The sequence below is a fragment of the Venturia canescens genome, chromosome 7, assembly GCF_019457755.1.
Source record: "Venturia canescens isolate UGA chromosome 7, ASM1945775v1, whole genome shotgun sequence".
Classification (NCBI taxonomy): domain Eukaryota; kingdom Metazoa; phylum Arthropoda; class Insecta; order Hymenoptera; family Ichneumonidae; genus Venturia; species Venturia canescens.
Window position 1 is genome coordinate 1,654,119 of NC_057427.1, and position 16,046 is coordinate 1,670,164.

Consider the following 16,046-nt stretch of genomic DNA (forward strand, 5'->3'; position numbering starts at 1 on the left):
TGCGGCGTTGGTCGTTGGCGTTGTTGGTGATGGCCGTTCCCTCCCGTTGCCCCCTCCCCGCACCCTCGCCCGACCGTGCAAGAGAAAGGGAGAGGTTAACCAGCGAGAAGCCATTCGTGTACATTCACCGATTCTCATATATGTAGTATTGGTACATGGGACGATTTATGTTGAATCTCGAACACCGATACAGTTATTCTTTTTCACTTTTTTTCAAACCCATGAAAAGCAGCTTGTGCCTGTAGAACTTAATTTTGAAAAATTTACATTTTTTACGCTTTGTTTTTCGACTGGAAAACATCGAGCAGCGATCCAACGATCGAGATGACTTTATTTTTCCTTCGAATTCAACTCCCGTTCAAGAATGTTTAAAAAACGCTCGTATGACCACTTCAATCGGATTTCAATCGATCCAAAAAACAATCTTGTATCGAGCGAATGATTCGCTCGCAACTCGTAAGAAAAATAACAGTTTATTCCACAAATGAGAGCAATCTTCCAATCATTTTCTCGATATTTCCGATGAATCTTTCGAAAACTGTGAGCCCACGAACTTGTCGATTCGAATCGTCACAGTTTAAAAATTGAGGAAAAACAACTTTCGAACAATGGCTGACTCAGCTTAGAGCAGCCTATATATACATACACAGGGTGTCGCAGCAGTGGTATACAGACGATTCGTAGGTTTGGTCCGATGGATCAGCGAGTCAACTTTCGCGCGACGAGTGTCCGAAAAATTCGCCGCTGTCCCAGTCTCCGGTAAATGCGAGCCTCTTGTGAGTCATTCACGGAGACGCGGCCTAGTAAATTGGCTGGGAATGAGCGTCCATATTTTCTAAACATCGTTAATATGTAAGTTACGGGGGGAACGCCAGGCAGCAACTGGGAGAGAGCAGTTAAATATTTGGCCACCAGAGGTCAGGCTGTGACTTGTTGTGGTGATTTCCCAATCGTTGCGACTCGAACACCCCGTATATCGTGCAAGTGTAAATATACACAAATATCGTGCCGTTGGTCGAGTGGTCGAAGTTGGGCGTGCAGTGGAATGATGGAATATGAAGAAAAAAACATGAAATCGGACAAACGATCCGATAGAAAGCATGCAGGTGCTCCGTCGATGGAAGAGTCGACGACGATGAAAGAAGGAGGCCGACAGGCGCAAATAGAGACAGCGGACACAGTGGCTACGAGGGAATAAAAGCAACAGGACGGGGGAAAAAAAGCAGTGAGTTTGACTCATATTTGGTGCGTACTTGCGTTACGAAGCGTAGGTGTTTGACGATATACGGGGGAGGAGGGTCAGTCAAGAGAGTCGGCTCGCGTAGCAGCCTCGAAAAAAACGATTTTTTTTAAAAAACGAGCCGAAGAGTCAAGGGCCGAGTACTGTACTCGGGCATGTCCCGTCTAGGCAGCAGCGGAGGTTAATCCGCTCCGGTCGGTTGGCCTGAAAAAGCTTGTATATATATATAAGCGCGCATTCTTTCGCTCCCGTTTTCGTCTTATTAATACATTAAGGAAGTTCACGCGAATTTAATGGAAATCGAAAATTCCAACTTTAAGAGTTGAAATTTGGAAATATACTAGAAATATACAGCGTGCATCTATTCTCGGAATTATTATAGGATCTACCGTCTAATTCTCGAAAAAACAATTGCCGAAAATCACGTTTTTTGAAGGGTTACACATAGCCTCTTATGGGAGGCACACTCCCTGGGCGACGATTTGGATTTAATAAGATCCTCCCAACTTTGAAGAGCCAAAAACGAGAATAAGAAAATAAAATGTTTTTAGATATCAATGATTTCTCGAGAAAGCCTCGTTACCGGTGAAAATCACTTCTTGGGAATGAAAAAATAAAAACACTTGTTTGAGGTTACGAGTAATAACGACACAAACGGTGGCTGTTGTCGACGACATTTTCCTTGACGATTTTACTACGCAAGTATTCTAACCGCTATCATTATATTAAAAATAGATCAACCTCAAAAAATAAGTTACACACAATTTGAATAATTACGAGAATAAATTTGAATCGTTTCTTTGATCATGAAAAGAGGAAAAAAGTTCAGTTGCTTTTTTGAATCACAAGTAACGCATGATCTTCCTTAAAATATATCTACTCGAACATACGTGCCCGAGTATAAGTTGGAAAACGACCGTACGAAAGGCTGTTTAAAAAGTTGAAAGAAAAGGGGGAGCTCGTGGTAAAAAGCAAAACTGCAACGAATGGTTGTACCAGATATTTATATTTAAATAAACAATATAAGTTGACTATTACAATGATGCATGATGGGGTAAGGAGAGCATTTTAAATAGAAGTTGAGTCGATGAAATAAATAAGAATAAAGGATGACGGGGGGACGGGGCTGGACTGGCGAGGTGGGATGGAGTGTTTACAAGAGATTTTTGCACTGCTGGCAAGTGCGCGCACCCGGCCTATGCCATAACATGTGTATCGTGTCTCGAGTTAAATTGGCTATTTTTTGTTTTGTTTTTGCGTTCGCTCCTTAACTGTACAGTGGATAAAGGAAGAAACTTGCCGAATTAACGAGCTTGTACCCGATCTCTTCGGTCCTGAAATAAAAATAATAGAGTGACGGAATCGTGAAAAATAGCAGAAACGTTGAAGAGTTTTTCTACTCACGAATTCAGTCGATTGAGCTTTTTGATGCTACATTTGTCATGAACGAACAAGAGGATCGGATGTATCAGCCGAGGACTCGGAGTGCTTATAAGACATTTGAAAAACGCTTTGTCGCACCGGCAATCACGGAGACGATTCGTCGACCACTTCCGCTCCGGCCTTATTTTCGTCTGGTTATATTCTATCGAAAATTCGCATTCGTATCTGCGACTGCAGCATGTCGGAGGTATCGTGTACAGATCTTCCATTCCGTGTTGTTTCATGCAGTATCGGCTGGTCGTTCCTTTTTTAACAATTAACACAATCATTGGGTCGCTCCATTAAAAATGTGCGAGGAGCAACGGCCGAGCTTCTTCCCATTGCCCCACGACTCATTCCATTAATTTCGATTATTTTATTCATCCACAACGATCGATCACTCCAAATCATCGAATTCTGCTTTCAAAGTTTTTGTAAAAAGTCTTTTCCGCTTTAATGACTTTAGTGATCAAGGGCGGGGTAAGGTCAGTTCGGTCAAATAAATTTTAACGATATTTTTCAACGCTACGGATAATACAAAACTGTTTCATTGATTATGACATTATAATACAATATGTGAACAAGATTTCTTGAATTTTGAAAACTCGAATAATTAACTCGGGTGGAAATAAAATGTTAGAATGACTAAAAATTAAAACAGCTAAAATCGCGAGTTTGGGAACTCCGAATGATAATACGGAGACAGATGAATTCGACTAGAGCTTTGAATGTCGAAAATACATAAAGTAGAAACTTCAAGATTCGAAGGACGCTTGCGTCGAAAATAGAATGTAACAATCGCCAATTGAATGACGACTAAAATATCGATTTTCCGAAAATTTGACTACCACTCTTTCGATTCATAAATTACTACAATCAGCAATACTGTGAATATTCACAATTTCGAAAATATAATAACGAAAGACCGAATATTACTGAGGTTGAAATACTGAAACGCTAGAAAATCGACCGATCGAAGTAAAGATACGCGGCGGAGCTCAAAATACACGTTTCTCACTCACTCAATGCCTTTTGGAGCCATCGCTATTCTGCATATCCAAGTTTTATAGGCTCGAAAGATTCACTTTCGATCTTTCGTTACTGCATATTCTGGTCTGTGTATGGAACAACTACTCTCAATTTTGAATTCGAAAACATGAACTTTTTGACGTGACCAGGTATTTGGGAGAGTTTTTCTCCAATTTGTCATAATCATTAATTTTACAATAACAAATGGGCTCGTTCTTTAGGCGGAAAACAGCGTTTTCACTTCCAAGTGTCACAAAAAATGCAAAAAAATCCTCTCGTAGGTACTTGGTCAATTGTGTAAGAAAAAAAAATTCCGGAAATGTTGTTCATATCTAAAGAATTCTTAAAATTGGGCCTTTTTTTCACCGAATAGACGTTACCCCGCCCTCAACCCCTTCAGCGGCATTGACGATCGTGCAGTTTGGATCCGCCATTTTTAATTGAGATTCGTAATCAGCGACCTCAAAAAGCCACGGCTGCGAATTTTCGGGGAACCTGAAAACTTTATTTTCCGTCTTTTGGGCATTTGCCGTGAAAAATGTCTCGCCACTGAAGGAGTTAATGTTAAGAGTCAAATCGAATTTCCAAGTTGTCAAGCATGGCACGTCAACCGTGAGAATTTGCGATTTTATAATATTTCGACTTGTTACCAAACTATTTCACGTCCACCATGAGAAACATAACTTGAGAGTGAAACGAGATATCCTTTTCAAGGACTTGGCTGCCCACATTTAAGAATTTGAGTGCCTAAATTATATTGACGTTTTCTGGACGCACCGACCAATCGGTTTGTCCGTGTACCGTTTTTTTTCATTACCTTGAGTCACTTTGTTGTTGAAATCGTATTCGTTGTTCGTCGAATAATACTTCAGGTAGATTGCCTGTTCCTGTGAAGAATGCACAGATTTTAATGATCGTTCGTCGTACACAGCCTCGCTTTTATTCCGAGTAATGTCGCGAGTTAATTGCTCTCCCTTGACGTTAAAAAATCGATTTCTCGTGATTCGATTAACGAAGATCTTTCACAGATTTGGTCCAAACATTTCGACGCAGTTGTTTCATGGACTTGAAAATTAGCTTTGCATTTTTACCATCCCCAGGTTTTTCATTGTTTTGGAGACTCTTTACCCCCATGATTTATCACGATTCTGAAGAAATTTTTCAGAAAGACGCTCTACCACGAAGCACTTGCGAATTCTTCGAGAGAGGAAAAATCAATGAAATATTTCTTACCCTTTTAAATATTTCCTCTAAAGATTCCACCGTCTCTTGGACTTTCTGTAAAGTTACAAAAAATCGTGCTGCAATTGACGTTGAAGCTCATTTTTGCATCAACTCGAGCGATTCGTACCTCGTCGAGATCATGCGCTGGCTGTCTTCTACTCTGCTTCGACTCACCTCTTTCGAAAGTTGCTCTTCTCCTGCCGTTGCTTCCTCGGTATTTTCGACATTCGGAAGTTGCTCTTCTCCTGCCGTTGCTTCCTCGGTATTTCCGACTTGCAGAAGTTGCTCTTCTTCTGTCGGTGCTTCGTTACTTTCAATGTTCGGAGATTGCTCTTCTCCTGCCGTTGCTTCGGGATCATCGGCATTCGGGGTCTGCTCAGCTTCTGTCTTTTCTTCGGTATCTCCGACAGTTGGGAGCTCATCGGCATTTATCGTTGCTTTGGTACTTTCGGGAACCGGAAGATGCTCATTCTCGCTCGTCGCTTCTGTACCATTTATCTTATTACCATCGTTCCCATTTTCCTGAAAATACGAAGAAGCAATATTTCCCTTTCATAATCAACTATTCTCGTTGTTTCGATTGTATCCTATCATTGTGGTCCAACTCACTTGGTGAGGGATGGGTGATTCCTTGGGATCAATATCAGCAGCAGCAGCATCACCATCGTTAGCATCGACATCATCCGTTTTATCTTTCTCAATCTGTAACCGAAAGATTTACAGGAGTGTACTTTTTCTCATGGGTTTTATACGTTTTTCATGATTTTCGTTATTTTTTAAAGCGGAACTCACATCATCCGGAGCAACGTCGTCGGTACCGGTGTCCTCGTTTTCCATCTGTAATGAAGGATTAACAAAATACCATTTTAATTATTCCTTTCGAATAGCTGTTCCGTATAATCTTCATTGTTTGCAAGTTTACCTCGTTTGGAAGGGGATTTTGAATAGGAACAACCCCATCATCTTCTTCCCCCTGGAATCGTTAAAATTTCTTTCAATCGTACAAATTGCAAAAAGTCATTTCTCCATTCGTACTGAACGCTTCTTTTATTTTCTTCCCTCAATCACAATAAGGTATTACACCTTTTTTTGAAAACTGTTTTAAATCAATCCTGAGATCGTAATGAACCGGTAGAACTTCATTTACAATTTTGCGAGACCGAAAAGGGTCTCAAAAACGATTTTTTACTTATTTTTACTTGTTTCGGTTTGTGGCGTCGCTCCGTTGGTAAACAATACGACTGCGAAAGACCGAGTAACAAGATTTGCGAAAAAAATGAGTCATAACGTATATGATTGGTGTCTCGTGCCTGAGCACACAGCGTACCATTAAGGAGGAACATCAGCTTGTGAAAAGTGGTGATAGCTTAATGAAACTTTTAGAATACATTTTTGGATATATTTTCTATAGCCTCTCCAACTTTTAGTCCACTTCATTCAGCCATTTTTTAGTAAATCATTTTCAAACTTGGAAAATTTAACGCCTACGCATAGAAAATAACTCCACAGGCCCCATCTTTTCATACTCAAAAACAAATAAAAAATGGTGATAGCTTAGAAAAAAAAGTACTATTCCACGGTTTGAACTCTAAAGAACATGCGTGCAAAATTTGAGGTCGTTTAATTCTGCCATTTTTTTATAGGGGAACATGGGGCAAAGTGGCCACCCACTTTTTTGGGGCATTTTTGAATTCTGGGGCAAAGTGGCCACTCACGCAATTCCGATTTCTGGCGGGGCACAGAATCAGTGAGAATTCTATGTTTTTTGAGAAATTGATAGCTATTTGAGGCAGAGGATGAGAATCATTTTGCGAATTACTGATAAATGTCTATTTTATTTTAATTGACAAAAATCGTACTTATAATGGACTTGATCTTCATCAACACCTGCACACAAGGTGTGCGCCCATTTTAGGCATGTTTCGCAGCGAATTCAATCTTTGGAGGAATGCGAATGAAGTTGATCGCAGAAAATACACGCAACGTCCGCCGCAGACAAGAATTTTTCTTTTTTCATGATCTCTTTTTTCTTACTCACTAGATTTGCGCGATACGACAGACTCGTGATAATGGCGGTTTTCCCACGATTTGCCCCCGATAAGAACGGGCTTTTGCCACTGGTAATGGCAAAATTTATCCAAGTATTCCGACTAATTCTTTTTTCATCCCATCGAAGGAGGGTACCTACTATGCCTCGTTTCTTTTCGGTTTATCGCGGCCTTCAATGTTTACAACGTCTATTTAACCAGAAGTGACAATTATCGATTTTCACCGCATTTGAGAGGGTGGCCACTTTGCCCCAAAAAATTTTCTCGACCAAATGAGGAAAAAGAAGATGAACAAAGAGTTTTAAGACTCAACAATAGTCGAAAGATCATTTATTATCTGATAAAGTGGGCTGGATATTCATTTTCGGCATGAAAAAAAATTTGGCAAAATTTATCGAAGTATTCTGACTAATTTTTTTTCATCCTGTCGAAGGAGGGTTCGTACTATGCCTCGTTTCTTTTCGTTTTATCGCGTCCTTCAATGTTCCATGCGAGAACAGTCAATTCCAACGTCTATTTAACCAGAAGTGACAATTATCGATTTTCATCGCATTTGAGGGGGTGGCCACTTTGCCCCAAAATTTTTTTTTTTTCAAAATTCGAGTAATAATGAGGTGGAATCAGTTTGGGGACATAAAAATAAGTAAATGACCATGTGCTACCCGACAAAACTCGTTAAATTCCTTAAGTGGGCCACTTTGCCCCATACTCCCCTATATCACATAAATTCCGCCCAAAAATGACGTATTTTTGGATGGAATCCCGTATAAATAAAGCAAACAGGGTTTATACATAACCTAGATGATTTAGATAGAAACAATGAAATTCGTATTTACATAACCTCACTGAACGTGAAGCTGATGTTCCTCCTTAAGATGATGGATCAGTGGGTAATCACAACCGTGAGTGCGAGAGAGATAGCTGCAAATTTTGAAAAGGAAATTTTTCCACATCGTTTGTCTGATGGAAAAAATAAAAATGTCATCGGATTTTTGCGATCGTGCTGCGTACCATGACATTTTTATTGTTTTAATCGGACGAACGATTTCAAAGAGTTTCAATTTCAAAAATTCGAGGTGTCCATCCAAAAACCGACTGATCCATCATCTTAAGAACGAGGTCACGTTGGAATCCAATATGGCCGACGGCCCTTTAGACGTTTGAAAAACAGATGAAAGACGATTATTAAAATCGACTTTTAAAAGTTACATTGCATTTTTATGAATAAATATTGACGTTTCTCGTTTACTTTTTACGTAAGCTATCATAAACATGCATTTTTATATTTTTCTCACACGCTCTAAAATACCCTATTCGACGTTCCCGAAAATTCGTAATCACCGTACGGTCTCTGGTACGCGAATCATGAAAATTTAAGAAATTTTTGTCTTGCACCCAGCAATGAATAATTGTATCCCAAGGAAAATAATGCTTACGCCATTCTGGTTACTTCTCCCAGGATCATTGGAGTCATCGATGGCCGCGTTGCTGAGTCCCTGATGAGGTGGCAATGCATCATAAATAGATAATCGAGTTTCATTTTAATCGCTCCTTCCACCTGGTCCAAGTCGTATCTCTTTAATTTGCAAATACTCACGCGATTGATTCCTCGTGCGACGCCACCAAGTACTTCGGTTCCCACGTCGGCCTGCCGATGCACAAAATCGACCGGTATTGGCAGTTCATACCAATTCGTAAAACTTTCCCGTAAAGGGTCGTTAAATACAAAAAGAGATAAAAAGAGAGTTTCGGCAACTCACCCATTTTCCAGTCATTTTAATTTTATTGCTGATAGTTTCGCCTGCCTACGAAAAAAAAAGAAAAAAAAAAAATCACATTCTCAGACAATACGGAATACAAATTTTGTTTAAGTTTCCTGGATGAAACTCACGGTCGTGGCAAAATTGCCCAAAGTCGATGCAACTTTTCCAAACCCATTGCTCTACCGAAGTGATGAAAAAAAAAAACAAAAACAAAAACAATGATTATCCGACCGCTGTGGGAAAGACTTGCGTATTTCATTGTTCGTCGATAACTCACCAGTCCTCCCATAAAGCTCGATCCAGAATCGCCGTTGTCAGATGGCATTTCCTATAAATGGATATAGAACACGTAACAGACAAACAATTAGCCCTCGCCATACACCGCTTCGGCGTTTCTTACCAAGCATCATCGTTTTCTTATCGCTTATTTAGTTTTTTTTTTCTAGCAATCGGTTAACCGCGACCGAAGCACACGTGTGCCGAAAATTTCCACGATAAACTTTGACGACGCGCGTACCGAACGATTCCAATGAGTTTATTTGTATTTGAATAAATAGTGCTATTGAGGGCCCATGTTGGTCGCTGCATTCCATTATCTAAATTTGAATATTTCCATATTACGAAATCCGCATGCATATATTAAAAACTCCGTATTCGCCAGAGTTCGGCGCGACAAAACTCGCATCTGGGGCCACCTCGCATTGTAAGACATTTGGGCCACCTGTTTCTCTTGCGAATAATCAAAATCGTTGGGATGCGGGCTTTTTTAAAATATTAAACGATGGGAATACGTTCTGTGTCGCACGGGCGTACGTTTTCTTTTCTTTAGGCACATTTGCCGTTTATTCTAATCGTCGAGTTTATCGAGAGTGCCGCGGTGAGTTCGCACCTTTGGCTTCGGCCCTCGCCAGTCAACCGATTCGATTTTCATACTTTTAACTCACCATGTTAGAGTTCGCCAACGATTTTATCCTACGCATTTTGGATTTGAGGCCGTGGTGCCCATTCTGTTGAAATTTTTTAAATCATCAACTTTTCATTGAATATTAAGAGTCTAAAAAAAATATGATAAAATATCGATGAAATCATTCTTCGAGCATTCGAATAATCGTACATTCTAATTTTCCATTCGAGCTAAGAGTTGGCGCGAGAGAGCCTTGAAAAATTCAAATGAAACACCCAAAATACCCCCTTTATGTTTGAGCATATGAAGCAGGTGCTGGCACGTGCTCCGCCGGCGCGTGTTTCCCGGCCGCTCCCCTCCTTCCAAATCGCTCTCGCGCATTATCTCGTTTTTTAATGATTGTCTCTCATTTGTCGTCATACGCGTGTACTTACCGTACGTCGACTCCCAGTGCGGCTCGCTTTTATCTTTCGATTATTATCCTTTATCTAACAAATGTTTTTTCAATATCAGTTTCTATCTTCTTTCCATTTATTCGATATTTTTTGGAAGACGTACTCACCGTTTGACCCTTAATCTTGGGCGATTGGTCCACGGGCCCCTTCGTACCTTTTCTCGCTTGGGTCATTCGATCGTCAACTTCCTGCTGTGAATGTTGAAGCACAAAAAACAGGGACCACAGTATTTCAGCAATTTCTCTTTTCTTTCTTCTAATTCGATATTTTTCGAAAGGTGTACTCACCGTTTGACCCTTAATCTTGGGCGATTGGTCCACGGGCCCCTTCGTACCTTTTCTCGCTTGGGTCATTCGATCGTCAACTTCCTGCTGTGAATGTTGAAGCACAAAAAACAGGGATCACAGTATTTCAGCAATTTCTCTTTTCTTTCTTCTAACTCGATATTTTTCGAAAGGTGTACTCACCATTTGACCCTTAATCTTGGGCGATTGGTCCACGGGCCCCTTCGTACCTTTTCTCGCTTGGTTCATTCGATCGTCAACTTCCTGCTGTGAATGTTGAAGCATAAAAAACAGGGACCACAGTATTTCAGCAATTTCTCTTTTCTTTCTTCTAACTCGATATTTTTCGAAAGGTGTACTCACCATTTGACCCTTAATCTTGGGCGATTGGTCCGCGGGCCCCTTCGTACCTTTTCTCGCTTGGGTCATTCGATCGTCAACTTCCTGCTGTGAATGTTGAAGCACAAAAAACAGGGACCACAGTATTTCAGCAATTTCTCTTTTCTTTCTTCTAACTCGATATTTTTCGAAAGGTGTACTCACCATTTGACCCTTAATCTTGGGCGATTGGTCCGCGGGCTCCTTCGTACCTTTTCTCGCTTGGTTCATTCGATCGTCAACTTTCTGCTTTGAATTTTGAGGAAAAAAAAGCAACAATGTGTCATGAATTTTTCTTTTCTTTCTTCCGATTCGAAACGATCTTCGTGAATATTTACTCCGAATTACTCACCTCTCGGTCACCCTCCGCGCCAGGAGATCGACTCGAGGGACAATTTTCATTCTGAAAATAGTTAAATCGGCGTTAATTGCAAAGTTTAAAGTTTAACTCTTCCCTAGATTCACGTATCCTTCCTGCTCGATTTATATTCTTCTTCCTTTTACCTTTCTACACGAGGCCGTCTTCCGTCCGGTTGAGTCGCGACCCTTTCCTTTTTCAGATTTGCCCTCCTGTTGAAAGTAAAGAAATGTACACAGCTGTCAAACTGACACCTCGTCTCGACCTAGAATTTATTTGTACTTATATGATTCACCTTTGACGAAGTAGGACGTCTATTCCCCTTTTTCGAGCCTTTGGTGTCCTGCACGGAGAAAAATATATATGTTATTACAACAAAAGTTGTAATAACGCGCGCGCGCGCGCGCGTTATTTTCTGAACTACTGTAAATATTGAATTAATTATTAAAGAAATAAATTTCTAAAGTTATCGAAAACAGCTGAAAAAAGCTCCTGTAAGGATTCTTTGGGAGCGACTCGTCATAACACAAATGTACTCGTCCTCAGGGTCGCGACCGCGACTCTGTGACGATAAGCGTGAAACGCCAACCGTTCGACTTACCCTTTCGAAATCGTCCAAGTCTATTTCGGGAAGCTCCTCAGTTGGTTGCTCTGCCTGCAAATAGTGCAATAAACGAGAATTAATTAGTTTCGATCCGACGTTATTTCATACTTGGATGAACTTTGGTTGCATTGCTTAAGGAGGGATACTTACGGTTTCGTAGTCCGTCGAGAAGGTGCTGGTTGTTTCGGAAACTGGGTGGTTCTTCTGCGAATAACGAAAGCGAAAAACAAGTGAGTTTTAACGAGAGTTTTACAAAGCTCGTTCCCATCTCCGGATGATTATTTACCTGTTTTCGAGGCCGCTTGTGTTTTCTGTGTTTTCGACCTTTCTTGTTTTTACCCTATCGATGCAAACGGATTAGGAGGTTTGAGTATTTACGACACATTTGCGAATGCAGCGAAATAAAAGCGGACATGAGGAAGGCAGAGGTAGGACTAGAAGCATGGCTGGAGAAAACAGTTGGAGGAGAAGGCGTGGGAAAGAAAATGAATAGAGCGCTAAGAGGAAAAATGAGTAAAGAGTTGTGTATGCGTGAGAGGACACGAATGGATGATGAGGATAAATGTAAGTGAAAAGAATGATTGAAGCAAAGGTACGGAAAGGAAAAACCTACTTTTCCGATGAGATTCATCAGCGCTGAAATTCGGAAATTATCCTGCGTTCCCTGTCGGTGGAGAAAAAAAAATTCGTCACTTTCTCGTTGAGTGCGTCCTCGCGACTCGACACAAGGTACGATTAATAAATCAACCAATATTTATACTCATCCTACCACTTTAATGATGTTGTCCAAGGTACTCGCGTCGTAACGACCATTCATCCCCTGAGAAAATGTAAAACTCGTATGAGGAAAAAAGGGAAATCTCTATTATGCGCGCGCGCTCGCGCGATTATCGCCTCCCACGGGCTTACCTTGTCGATGAAAATGTTGACTTTCGAAACTCTGACACCATCTTGCTCCTGTCGATAGAATCATTGAAAATTTAGTCCGTAAGTATACAGTGTTTCTATAAATCGTCATTATATTTGGAGTTAAATTTGTACAGGCGTTGCGCAGGCCTTACGGAAACATACCCCAACGTGAACGTCCATTTTCGAAATTTGGAGATCAGTCGGGTTCTGTGAAATAAAAACTTTTTACAACGAGGTCAAAGTGAAATTCGTCGATCTTAAAATCTCCCTTTTCCTTTTTCCTCCTCGCATCATATGCACATTGATTCGAATGAATTTTTTTGCACTATCGATTTAGACGAAGGAAAGTTTTTCTGTTTTTTTTCACTGATCGAGACGAAATGGTTCAGACAGAAATGCTCAGGGGAAAAGGGGCCTGGGAGAAACACCGAGAACGCGAGTGGCCCCATTTTCCGGGATCGTCCGCCTCGCGAATAACGTTTCTTCGCTTGTTTTCTTACCCGTTCGTTGCCGTGTTTCGCCTAAAATCAGAAAGGAATTATACGATAATCTCACTTTTAGATGTTTCCCATAGTATGGAGGGTTTCTAAGGCAAGGAATATGGAATTTTTCATGACATTAGATAACTTGCTGGTGGAAAAATGTGCGTGTCAATTATTTAATGTGGCTAATTTTCAGAATTAATAATATTTCTATTCAAAAAATAAACGAATATTATAAAATTTTTGCCTTCTTTCGCAGAGCTATTCACTTTGAAAAAAAATACAATTTTGAGAAAATATAGCGCAGTTCGAGAACGAAGAGATTTTAAATTAACTGTTAAACGAGTAAAATCTCGCTTAAGGAGAAAAAACAAATGGAAACACAAAAATGACAATGAAAACTGTAGAGACCTCGTAAAAATAAGGTTTCATGATCATTATTCATGACTTTTCATGACTTTTTTAAGGTTGAGTGTAATTTCATGACATTTAAGGTTTTTCATGACTTTTCAGGTCGTTAGACACCTTGCATACGTGCTTTTGGTCTTTGTCGCGGCTACCAATTGGTCGGGGACTTACTTGAGTATGCGCGAAAACAACCAGTCCGAAGAACACTAATTTTATGAGCATTTTCCCGTCGTCGGAGCGCGCGCGCGTTCGATTTGTCGTCAAAAAAAAAGAAAAAAAGATAAAAGATTTTGACAATGCCAAATGACGAATCGACTTTGTGATGTACCACGAGTCAGCGGAAAAATCAAGTTTAAGGGCACTCTCTTTTGACTCGATCGACGTACTTACGTACGTATACGTATTCGCGCAACTCGATTTGACACTATTCGATCGATCTGTTCTACATGAGTGGCGTATTAATTGTAAAATTACATGTATTTATGTGGAGTGGTTAAAACGCGACGAATGTACGGATGAGATAAAGTTTGCTGTAATATATTCAATTGAGTCTTTGATACGGTGTATGATATCGGCCACGTTTCGTTTGCCATACGCTTCGACACTTGCCTCCACAAAATTGGATATTCTAATATAAATTTTTCGTAATGAAGGAAGATTGAAAAAAAGTAGAGGGTTCACGTGCGTCTGTAGACACTAAGTGACGATCATTAAGTGACAATCGGTGAATTGACGAGTATTCGCAGGTGTGCCTAGATGCTTTTGGCATATTTTATTGTTATCGGGCTCTCGATGGCTGCTTGTGAGAAACGAACCTGCTCTCGGCGCTCATTTTTTCTCCGAGTCAAAAGCGTTGGAGATATTAAAACAATTATAACGACGACGTTTCGTAAAACTCTTTGAAAAATTCGTCAGCGAGTAACAAAACGACTGGAACGAAGTGGTGAATTCTCAGCCAGAGTTTATTCTACCCAAAAGACTAATTTGTTTTTAAATTGTCTATTCAAACTGATGGGGATGTTCAGCGAAGCGAGGAAAAGGCTGTTACTATGGAACGGAGGCCTTTACAAAAGAGATATTCACGGCTTCTCCGTGCTTACGTCAGATTTGATCATTTTCAATAACTCGATGATGAATCAAGTGTCGCTGATCAAGCACCGATTAACGAGCCTCATACGCGGGCCGAATTTTTCCTCAATTAATACAATAATCGGTTAAGAATTATTGATGCAAGGAATCCGAGGTTCAGTTACACGTACGGCCGCTTTTTTGTACTGTTTCTTCTGCGATAGCGTTGTCTTTTGCAATTCCAGTCATTCAAAGCTGCTATTCGATAATTCGATCGATTAATAGAAAATATTGTCAAGCCTCGGAGTCCTATAGAATTCCTCAATAGGATCCTCCTTATCTACATCATTTTATTAATGTTACATCATTTTATTAACATTATAATTAAAATTGAAACTCTGAATTCTGCAATTGGCATGATTCGTACCATGCGTCAGGCTCGTGTAAAAATATGTTCTATGGGCCGGATTATTGGCCGAAAAATCGTGATATAAAAACGTCGAATTTATTCCGAAACGATAGAAACACGTTGAAACAGTTAGCTTTATAAAATTCAACAAACAAGTTGTGGAGCACGTTTCAAATCTTATCTCTGTCAAATAACTTCGAGCTGGATTCCTATCGTTAGCTGCCACCTTTTTTCACTAGAAAATAAAAAAAGCACGGGGAAAAATGAATATTCAATAATTTCACTTAGATTTATAAACGAGCATGTGGTTTTTAAACTTTTTCTCGAATACGAAAATTCGCATTCGTGCCCCTCGTTTTTTCAATTTGATGGCCAAAGTGTTCGTACTCACAAAAAAGGCGTTCTGAATTAAAAAATTGTAAATTCTTCAATAAAGACGCTGGGAGCGAGTGTCTCCGAGTGAAATTCGAGCTCTGACGTGTGAAAATAAATGGGTCTCGCCGTTTGGTCTCATTTATTCGGTATATGGAAGAGAAATTAAGCAAATTCGAGATTGCCTTCGTCGACGTTGTCTACTTGGATATGATTATTTTAGACCAACTGTTTTATTACAATAAAACTGAAAGCTTTTATTTTTCTGGGTGTCTAAATTAGATCGATTTTGACTCCCTAATCACTCTAAATTAATGTCAGAGTTATTAATTCGAAATTGTAAATACATTTTTTCAACTTATCTTTTGGCCAATGAAATTACAAGCCATCAATTATTCGGGGATTCGTCACTGACCGAACCCCCGAAATTTCATTCGTCCTTGGCGAAAATACTACAGTTTTTTATGTTAAGAATCGCATTAAAGAGCAAACGGAAATGAATCGAGAAAAAAGTATTAATAAAAAGACAGAGATGGGCCAAGCCAAGAAGAAACGAAATGCTGAAATAAGCAAACGTGAGGTTACACGAGTGCTCATTACCAATTTCGTTAAATCTTTAACGTAATATACGTTCATCTCTAGTAAGACAATCGCCTCGAATTTTTCCTAGACCTTCATTATATACTTCA

The 16,046-nt window shown here is 40.0% G+C and overlaps 1 protein-coding gene and 1 long non-coding RNA gene across 5 annotated transcripts; one reads left to right on the forward strand and one right to left on the reverse strand.

Moving 5' to 3' along the window:
* The first annotated feature begins 923 nt into the window (after nucleotides 1-923).
* Nucleotides 924-15,623, forward strand: LOC122413455 (uncharacterized). The gene is made up of 2 exons (XR_006261547.1): nucleotides 924-1,225; nucleotides 13,614-15,623. It is a non-coding gene; the product is annotated as an uncharacterized lncRNA (long non-coding RNA).
* On the reverse strand, nucleotides 2,228-13,258 carry LOC122413443 (A-kinase anchor protein 5-like). 4 transcript variants are annotated; one of them, XM_043423791.1, is made up of 30 exons: nucleotides 12,781-13,258; nucleotides 12,619-12,666; nucleotides 12,479-12,529; nucleotides 12,323-12,373; nucleotides 11,996-12,049; nucleotides 11,860-11,913; nucleotides 11,707-11,760; nucleotides 11,401-11,448; nucleotides 11,252-11,317; nucleotides 11,100-11,150; nucleotides 10,913-10,996; nucleotides 10,733-10,813; nucleotides 10,553-10,636; nucleotides 10,373-10,456; nucleotides 10,193-10,276; nucleotides 10,065-10,118; nucleotides 9,671-9,733; nucleotides 9,004-9,054; nucleotides 8,855-8,905; nucleotides 8,724-8,768; nucleotides 8,561-8,611; nucleotides 8,400-8,459; nucleotides 5,838-5,888; nucleotides 5,708-5,752; nucleotides 5,525-5,617; nucleotides 5,090-5,437; nucleotides 4,925-4,969; nucleotides 4,509-4,578; nucleotides 2,645-2,927; nucleotides 2,228-2,574 (listed from the first exon to the last, which is right to left on the reverse strand). In XM_043423791.1, exons 1-30 carry the CDS (start codon nucleotides 12,796-12,798, stop codon nucleotides 2,508-2,510), a joined length of 2,289 nt encoding a protein of 762 aa, XP_043279726.1. In that variant the 5' UTR covers nucleotides 12,799-13,258; the 3' UTR covers nucleotides 2,228-2,507. The 4 variants fall into 4 exon arrangements, with proteins under 4 accessions (XP_043279726.1, XP_043279725.1, XP_043279724.1 ...); XM_043423790.1 differs by having other exon boundaries at nucleotides 10,733-10,816; nucleotides 10,913-10,993; nucleotides 12,781-13,256; XM_043423789.1 differs by having other exon boundaries at nucleotides 10,733-10,816; nucleotides 12,781-13,256.
* Nucleotides 15,624-16,046: the final 423 nt, after the last annotated feature.